Source organism: Mandrillus leucophaeus, unplaced genomic scaffold (assembly GCF_000951045.1).
Source record: "Mandrillus leucophaeus isolate KB7577 unplaced genomic scaffold, Mleu.le_1.0 Scaffold28, whole genome shotgun sequence".
Classification (NCBI taxonomy): Eukaryota; Metazoa; Chordata; class Mammalia; order Primates; family Cercopithecidae; genus Mandrillus; species Mandrillus leucophaeus.
The window spans coordinates 993109-1003222 of NW_012102920.1; the positions used below are offsets into that span (position 1 = coordinate 993109).

The following is a 10114-nucleotide window of genomic DNA, read 5'->3' on the forward strand; positions in this document are numbered from 1 at the left end:
GATGAGAGGTGCACACAGAGGCACGGGTGTGAGAAGGATGAAAGATGCACACAGAGGCACGGGTGTAAGGGCCTCAATTCCGGGAAGAACGGCACGTGCAGGAAAGGCCGAGGTCACACGTGTGCGGATCGCACAGTTCTGACAGAGAAACACCCGTGAGACCGGCACCCAGCAGCCCCTGCCACCCCACAGGCACCAGCTCCCGAGAAACAAGCACGCTCACACTGCAGGGCAGCTATCTTGGTTGTTTCAGTTTGGGGAGAATTTGGTAAAGGGATAATTTGCCAGGTGCAGACGGGCTGGGGAAATCGCAGGGGACAGCTCAGCACCCTGGACCAGAGTTGGCACACCTAGGCCTGAAGAGGCAAAGACGGACAGAGGACACCAGAGTCAGGACACAGACACCACAGAGACACAGTGAGAGCACGTGTGCAGGAGCACATAAGCGAAAGGGCTGCGGAGAGAGGGGCTCAGGACAGGGAGACCGGGGAAGCTGGGCAGAGCATCAATGGCACAGGGACCTATGTCAGGGCCACAATGCAAACCCTGCAGCCTGGACACCGTGGGGACAGTGGACGCTCACAGCACACCCGTGACGTGAAAGACTGGGTAGCTGTTGAAACTGTGGCAGAGGAGGATGTACCAAGTGGGAAAATTCTCACCACAGGCTGCTGGGTGCAAACAGCAGGTCACAGAGCAGTGTGTACACGGGCACCAGCTTCTTGTGCGTGCGCACGTGCACACACACACACACACACACAGGGCTCAACAACAGACACGCAAAGACCAGAGAAAGAATGCCAAGTGTCCGCGCTGGCCCATGTGAGGGATGGCTCAGCCTCGAGGCATTCTCCTCACTCAGTGACCCCACCTGTGCCCGCGGGCACGGAGTTAACGCCCCACCTCTGCTCTGAGCTCTGGGGACACACACCAGTCTCAAAGCCCCCCATTACAGAACACATCCAAACCCCTCCCTCAACTAAGCCCCGCCCCTGGGTGTGCACCCGCCTCACTGCCTGTATCACAAGGCCTCTCAACTCCTTCCTCCCGGCTCCGGCAGCCCCGGCAGCCCCGGCAGCCCAACCCTCAACACGGTCACGAGTTTTAGCTCCTCAAACAACCTGAAACAAATGAGTTCGTTCTATGCCATGCTGTCCCACTGAACCATTCCTTTATGTGATTATTTAAAATCACTTCTAAATAGTGTTTTCCTCTGAAATCGCCACATGGTAACAGTGTTTATCCACTTTGGGTGTGCTAACTGGCTCCAGGCTGGAATCAGCTGTGGGCCCTCCTACCACACGAAACACAAAGCTCACTCTTACTCCAAGGGACGGTTCCTTCACCCCCTCCCCCAGTTCTGGGACAGTCACTCTATCTCAGATATGGTTATCCAAATTAGGTCTTCGTGATGAAAATTCATTTTCCAAAAAACGCTTTTTAAACAACTCTTTTTCTAGAGTTGTTTAGCCTTTAAGCAGCTCTATAAACTTTTTCACTAGAATCAAATTAATTTTTCCCCGAAGTTAATGAAGCAAACAAATACTCTTCTTTGAAGACTTCACAATATTTGAAATGCAAGAGGATCTCACTCTTTATGTCTATCAGACCATAAACAGCACATCTAAACCGTCAATTCAACTTTCTAATTTTTAGATCATTTCTTAAACAGTGTAACACATGGTGGAAAAGAGAATAGAAAAACACCTGTTCCATAAACAATGTTAGAATTAGGTACACATCCTTGAAGGAATTTCCTGCTAGTATCATTCCCGGCCTCTGCAGAGGGGACCGAGTGGCCAGAAGGGCAGTGGCAGAAAGAAAACCTTTCATAAGCTACTACAGATTGCTTATGTTAAAAAAGGTAACTTCAATTAATATTTTAAAGTCACACAAATAGGGACACAAGACGGTGAACTGATTCTGAAAGCAGACAGACAGACTTACAGGTATTCAGGTTCTTCAGGGTGCAGGTAGTGCCTGTGACAGCCGTCCGCCGGCAGCTGCGCGGGGGGCTGCAGGTCAGCCGAGGTCCCTGCAGCAGGGCTGCCTAGGAAACTGCGTTTGGTCGCATTGGAGATAGGTACAGGAGGCCGGCTGCTTTTCTGGTGTAACACTGTTTTAGCTGCAGAAATAGTGTTTTTGCATCGTTACTTACAACACTAACTGAAAGCACAGAAAAATCCTGCAGCTTTTATAAGCACCAACTCAACCTTCTCTTGAAACCAAACTTCTGCCAAAAAAAAAAAAAAAAACTGGTTTCAAGTTTAACAAATGCATTCTACAATAATAAGTACTGTAAATATTGTACGAAAATAAATACTAAAATTAAAAGACACAACACACATGAGAAGAAGAAGAACTGAGAGGAAACGTAAGCCCAGCTGATGGGCTCTGTCTTGGTCACCCGCACAAAAGTCCTCCACTCCACTGGTGAGCTGCTTCCAAAACCACATGCCACCTTCACTAATCCTGGTGCTAGACAAGATGCCACCACCCAGGCTCCTGGGAGAAGGCTTGGGGCTCAGCTCCAGAGAGCCACCCAGTCAGCAAGGGGCCGAGGCAGGGTCTGAAGGGCACTTATCTAGGCCCAGCACGTGGGCAGCTGCTCTGGCGGGTCCCTTCAGCCCAGCCCCTGGGGGTCAGGTGAGGTGCTGAGCCTGGCTTGGGCGCCATTCCCTTTCTTGGCCCATGCCTGCTCACCCACCTCTCTCCCAAACGGTCAGCCCCAAACAGTGACTCTGTCTCTAAGGCTGCTTCCCAGAGAACTAACCTATGGGAGGTGGTGCCAAGAGCAGCTCAAGAAGGCAAGAGGTGGGGCCATATGGTGGGGACCAGTGGTGGGGATCAGTGGTGGGGACCAGTGGGAGGGCACCCACTAGGTGATGTGTTGTGAACATGGAGGCAGGAAGTGTAAGGACGAGGGGGTGGCGGCTGCACTGAGCTCTGCAGATGGTCTAGGGAAAAGACAAAGAAGGCTGAGAGGCAGCAATGTGACCAAAAGCCAAGGGCACTGAGCTGTGCTCTCTGGCAGCCAGGGGCCGGGACCAGAAATGAATGGCTGCCAGGGAAGCTAAAACCCCAACCCAAGAAGGCTGCAAGGCCAAGGTGAGACCCTAGATGGGAAGGAAAGAGACTATGACTCGTGGCATACAAACTTCTAGGCCTGGAGAACCTCAGATTCTCAGATTACCTAAAATTCTCTGAGCCTACAGAAGAGGGCTCCCCTCCCTGTTAAGGGCCAGCATCCCTGCTGGCCCCATATTTAGATGATACAGAGGCCTCTCTCTCAAGATGACATGTGCTCCCCGAGGCACGTATAATCAAATTGTCAAACACAAAAAGAATTCTGAAAGCAGCAAGAGAAAAGTGATTCATCACATACATGGGAACCCTCATTAGACTATCAGTAGATTTCTCAGCAGAAACCTTCAGGCCAGAAAAAAATGGGATGATATATTCAAAATGCTGAAAGGAAGGGAAAAAACCCTTCCTTTCAGATGGGTGTTCAGTAATGTTCCAAGAACATTATATCTGGCGAAGCAATACTTCAGAAACACGGAAAAAAAAACATTCCCAGACAAACAAAAGTTGAGGGAGTTCATCACCACTGCACCTGCCTTCCAAGAATGACTAAAAGAAATTCTTCACACTGAATCAAGAGAACACTAAATAGCAACACAAAAGCATAAAAAATATGAAACTTACTGGTCAAGGGACATATACAGACACAAACATAATACTGTATTACCCTAACAGTGGTAGATACATCACTTTTAATTCCATTATGAAAGTTAAAGAGGCCAGGCACAGTGGCCCATGCCTGTAATCCCAACACTTTGGGAGGCTGAGGTGGGAAGAGCACTTGAGCTCAGGAGTTCCAGACTAGCCTGGGCAAGACAGGAAGACCTCATCTCTACTTAAAAAAAAAAAAAAAAAAAGTAGCTAGGCGTGGTGGCACAAGCCTGTAGTCCCAGCTACTTGGGAGGCTGAGGTGGGAGGATTGCTTGAGCCCAGGAGTCTGAGGTTACAGTGAGCAATCATCAAGCCACTGTACTTCAGTCCAGCCTGGGCAACAGAGTAAGACCTTGTCCTAAAGAAGAAAAAAAGGTAAAAGACAAAAATATTTAAAATAACAATAAATTGGCCGGGCATGGTGGCTCACACCTGTAACACCAGTACTTTGGGAGGCTGAAGCAGGTGGATCACCTGAGTTCGGGAGTTCAAGACCAGCCTGGCCACATGGTGAAACCCTATGTCTACTGAAAATACAAAAATTAGCCGGGCGTGGTGGCAGATACCTGTAGTCCCAGCTACTGAGGAGGCTGAGGCAGGAGAATCACTTGAACCTGGAGGCGGAGGTTGCAGTGAGCTGAGATTGTGCCCCTGCATTCCAGCCTGGGTGAGAGTGAGAATCTGTCATTCATAAATAAATAAATAAATAAATAAATAAATAAATAACAAGTTATGTTAACGATTACATAAATAGCTGTGAATGGTGGCATTAACTGCATACCACGTAGAAGGGGGAGGTAAAAGGTGAGAGGTCTAGCATATAAGTGAAGGTGAGTTGCCATCATAAAACAGACAACTGTATTTTATGTAAGTCCCAGGTAATGACTACGGAAGTTACACAAAAGGAAAAGAGAAGGGAAAACAAAGACCATTAACACAAAAACAACAACAAAACACAAATGAAGACAGCAAGAGACAAAGACATGCAAAAGAACTGTTAGATAGACAAAACAGTTAACAAAATGGAAAAAGGAAATCCTTTCCTATCAATAATTACTTCGAATAAAAACGGATTCAACTCACTAATCAAAAGATAGAGAGCAGCTAAATGATTCAACAGTATACTGCCTACAGGAAACTCACTTTTGAGTGAAGAACACATATAGGCTGAAAGTGACGGGATGAAAAGATATTCCATGTGTAAGAATGGTAACCCAAAGAAAGCAGGAATGGCTATACTTATCTCAGACAAAACAGACTTTAAGTCAAAAACTGTCTCTAGAGACAAAAAAGTCGTTACGTCATGACAAAGGGTCAATTCAACAGAAAGCTGTAACAACTGTAAGTATCTGTGTACCCACATCAGACCCAAATATATAAAGCAATACTGACAGATCTCAAAGGAGAAACAGAAATACAGTAATAGCAGAATGCTTCAATACCCCACTTTAAATAATGGATGGAATACCCAGACAGGAAATTTAACAGTGACAAAAACAAAGAACAGAAGGCTTACACAGCGCTCCAGACTAAACGACCTCACAGAGACATACACACTTTTCACCCAACGGCAGCAGAAGACATATCTTTCTCAAGCACACGTGGCCCGTTCTCCAGCACAGATCACATGTTAGGTCATAAAACCAGTCATAAAAAATTTAAGAAGATCAAAATCATGTCACGTATCTTTTCCAACCACAACGGAATGAACCTAAAATTAATTACAGCAAGAAGGCCGGGCGCAGGGGCTCACACCTATAATCCCAGCACTTTGGGAGGCTGAGGCGGGCAGATCACTGGAGGTCAGGAGTTCAAGACCAGCTTGGCCAACACGTTGAAAACGCTGTCTTGGCCGGGCGCGGTGGCTCACGCCTGTAATCCCAGCACTTCGGGAGGCTGAAGTGAGAGGACTGCTTGAGGCCAGGAGTTCAAGACAAATCTGGCCAACATAGTGAGATTCCATCTCTCTTTTCTAAATTTTTTAAAAAAAGGAATTCTGTAGCAATCAACACCTCCATTAACAAAGAAGCAGGACTTTAAATAACAACCTAACTTCATACCTCAAGGACTAGGAAAGGAAGAACAAACTAAGCTCAAAGTTAGCAGAAGGAAGGAAATAATAAAGACCAGAGCAGAAATAGATCAAATAGAGAAAAACAATAGAAAAAAATCAACAAAACTAAGTTGGTGAAGATAAAATCGACTAATGAAGAAAAAGAAGACTCAAAATCAGAAATAAAAAAGGAGATATTATAATAGATGCCTCAGAAATAAAAATGATTACAAGGGCCTATTACAAACACTTATATGCCAACAAACTGAATAATGCAGAAGAAGTGGATAACTCTCTAGAAATATACAATCTATGAAGACTGAACAAAGAAGAGATCTAAAGCCCAAACAGATAGTAATAAACAAAGAGATCGAAGCAAGATCTAAAGCCCAAACGGATAGTAATAAATAGATTGAAGCAATAATCACAAACCTCCCAACAAAGAAAAAGCCCAGGACCAGATGGCTTCACTACTGAATTCTACCAATTCTTCTTAAATCCTTCCAAAAAAGAGAAAATGCTTTGAAACTCATTTTATGAAGACAGCATCACCCTGATACCAAAGGCAGACACAGACACCAGAAGGAAAGAAAACTACAGGCCAATATCTCTGATTAACACAGATGTAAAAATCCTCAATAAAATACTAACAAACCAAATTCAACATTACATCAAAAAGATTATACACCATGATTAAGTGGAATTCTTCCCTGGAATGCCAGGTTGGTTCAACACAGGCAAATCAACGCAGAACACATTAACAGAATTACAGATAAAAACCACAAGATCATCTCAACGGTATGCAGAAAAAGCATCTGACAAAGTTCAACATCTACTCATGATTTAAAAGAAACAACTCTACACGAAACAGTTATAGAAGGAGCTTACCTCCTCACAATAAAAACCACTTATGAAAAGCCCACAGTCAGTACCATAATAAATGGGGGAAAACTGAAAGTTTTTCCTCTAAGATCTGGAACAAGACAAGCATGTCCACTCTTACCTCTTCTGTTCAACACAGTACTGGGAATTCTAGTCAGATAAATTAGTCAAAATAAATAAATAAATAAATAAGAAAGAAAAACGGAAATCCAAATTGGAAAGGAAGAAATAAAATTGTTTCACTGCAGATCCAAGGTCCTATACACAGAAAACTCTAAAGGCTCCATAAAATAAGTGTTAGAGCTAATCAACAAATTCAGTCAAGTTGCAGGATACAAAATCAACATAAAAAAAATTGTAGCATTTCTATACACTAACAATTGACTATCTAAAAAAGAAATCAAGAAAACAATCCAATTTTTAATAGCATCAAAAAGAACAAATACTTAGGAATCAATATAACCAATGACTAAAAGATCTGTACACTGAAAACAATAAAACACTGATGAAAGAAACTGAAGACAACAAAATTAGTATAAAGATATCCCATATTCATGGATTGAAGTGATATTGTCAAAATATCCATACTACCAAAAATGACCTACAAATTCACTGCAATCCCTATCAAAATCTCAATGGCATTTTCCACCAAAACAGAAAACAAACCTAAAATCTGTATGGAACCACAAAAGATCCAAAATAGCCACAGTAATCTTGAGAAAGAACAACAAAGGTAAAAACATCACACTTCCTGATTTCAAATTATACTGCGAAGCTATAGTAAAACAGTATCATACTGGTATAAAAACAGACACAAGCCAAAGAAACAGAATTGAGATATATGGTTAACTAATCTTTGACAAAGGTGCCAAAAATACACCATGGGGAAAGGATAGTAGTACCTTCAATAAATGTTGTTGGGAACACTGGATAACCAGATGTAGAAGAATGAAACTGGACCTTTATTTCACACCATATACAAAGATCAACTCAAAATGGACTGAAGACTTAAACTAAGAGTAATTAATTTAATTAAGACCTCAAACTGTAAAACTCTAGAGAAACAAGCTCCTTGACATTAGCCTTGGCAATTATTTGATTATCACACCAACAGCACAACTAATGAAAACAAACCACAGGAACGACACCAAATGAAAAAGGTTCTGCAAAGCAAAGGAAACAAACAAAACGAAATGGCAGCCCACAGACTGAGAAACTATTTACAAACAGTATGGCTGATAAGGGGTTAGCATCCAAAACACAAAAGTAACTCAACTCAACAGCAAAAATACAAATAACCCAAATAAAAAACAGGCTAAGGTCTTAAATAGGCATTTTTTCCAAAGAAGACATACAGGTGGCCGATAGGTATGTGAAGAGCTGCTCAACATGACCAATCATCAAGGAATGCAAATCAAAACCACAATAAGGCATCACTCACGCCTGTCAGGATGGCTATTATCAAAAAGACAGGAGATGAGTATTGAGGAGAATGTGGAGAAAAAGTGAACCTCTGTATACTGTTGGTGGGAACACAAATTGGCATAGCCATTCTGAAAAACATATGGAGGTTACTCAAAAAACTGAAAATAGAATTACCATATGATCCAGCAATCCCTCTTCTGGGTATATATCCAGGAAATGAAATCAATGCCGCTAAGAGTTATCCGCACTCCCATGTTTACTGCAGCACGACTCATGATTGCCCAGATACATAATCAATCCGTTTGTCAACAGATGAATAAAGAAATTGTGCTATACAGAGACATACAATGGAATATTACTCAACCTCAAAAAAGAAGGAAGTCTTGTCATTTGTGACAACACAAATGGACCTGGAAGATACTATGTACAGTAAATAAGCCAGACACAGAAAGAAAAATACTGCTTGATCACAAGTGTATGTGGAATCTAAAAAGTAGAACTTAAGCAGAGAAGTGTTTGCCAGGGGCTGGAGGGTGAGGGGAATAAGGAGATCATGGTCAAAGGGTACCAGGTTTCCATTTTAAGGTGAGTAAGGCAGCATGGGAATATAGTTAGCAATAGTGTGTTGTATACTTGAAATCTGCTGAGAGATTGTAAGTGTTCTCACCACATACAAAGGTAACTATGTGAAGAGATGGACGTTAACTAGCTTGACTGTGGTAACCAGTTCACTATGTATATGTGTATCAAAACATCATGCTGTACACCTTAAATATATACACTTTTAATCTTCAATAGGACCTGTTCCCATCTTCCCTCCCGGTCACCAGGCCTATAACCAGGGTGATATCCAACAAAGCCCTTGCCTGGGAGAAAAGGGCCACATACCCACCCACCCTGTGGAGTTGCAGGGTGTAGCCAGCCAGTTTCAGCAGCCAGGGGAGGCTGTGAGGTGCTGGACTCAGGGCCTCTGTCAAGGGAGCGGGTTGAGGAAGAATGTGTCCATTTGGGAGGACCCCTGAGCACAGGATTCGGCAGGAACGGAGTGATGATGGCCCTTACCAAGTAAGGGAGAAGTACCGTAACTGCCACGGGACAGCAGAGGAGGGGCCAGGACCCCCCGCACCCCCCAACACACACACACACAGCAGAAGCATGGGGAGCGTGCCCGTCAGAAGGGTACCCACAGCAGCACCAGGCAGCCCTGCGGTCGCCCCTTTCAGTACACCAGGGCTGTCTGAAGCAACGATTGGATTGGTGGGGAAGCAATCACCGTGGCAAGAGGGAGACAGAGTTCCAAAGTGAGAGGCTTCACGGAGGTATCAGAAACCAGGTGGCCGCAGTGACTATGGTGAATGGCAAGGCTGAAGGGGCAGCCATGGGGCCTGGTCAGCAGAGTCACAGAATTGAGAACTGTTTCACTAGGCACAAAATGCAGAGCCAACAAGGGCACTGGTGTGCTTATCCCATGAGAAGAAACCAAGAAAGGATGACCGGATGCTAAGGGCCGCTGCACCCCCACTGGAATTCAGTATGCCATGCTGGATGGATCCAAATTACACCCTAGTGGCATAAAAATTATTTTGATGGCCGGGCGCGGTGGCTCACGCCTGTAATCCCAGCACTTTGGGAGGCCAGGGTGGGCATATCACCTGAGGTCAGGAGTTCTAGCCAGCCTGGCCAACAAGGCGAAACCCTGTGTCTACTACAAAATGCAAAAATTAGCCAGGCGTGGTGGTGTACACCTGTAATCCCAGCTACTTAGCAGGCTGAGGCAGGAGAATCACTTGAACCCAGGAGGTGGAGGTTGCAGAGAGCTGAGATCATGCCACTTCTCTCCAGCCTGGGTGACAAAGCAAGACCCTGTCTAAAAAAGAAAAATAAAAAAATTATTTTGACATTTGCTATCCAACAGACTCAAAAAACAGCTTTTTCAGAGCTTCTCTTATCTAACCAGGGGCAGAAACTTCGGAAGGAGAGGTGCCAAAATCCCCTCTGGGGCAGACTTCCTGCCCAAAA

General features: G+C 44.3%; 1 protein-coding gene across 3 annotated transcripts in view; it reads right to left on the minus strand.

Moving 5' to 3' along the window:
* The window catches only part of CAMSAP1 (calmodulin regulated spectrin-associated protein 1), a 73107-nt gene that overhangs the window by 18189 nt on the left and 44804 nt on the right, over positions 1–10114 (minus strand). For all 3 annotated transcript variants that reach the window (XM_011985066.1, XM_011985064.1, XM_011985067.1), the window contains one exon: positions 1948–2125. In XM_011985066.1, the coding sequence (XP_011840456.1) occupies positions 1948–2125 (178 nt within the window). The remainder of the gene's footprint in view (positions 1–1947; positions 2126–10114) is intronic.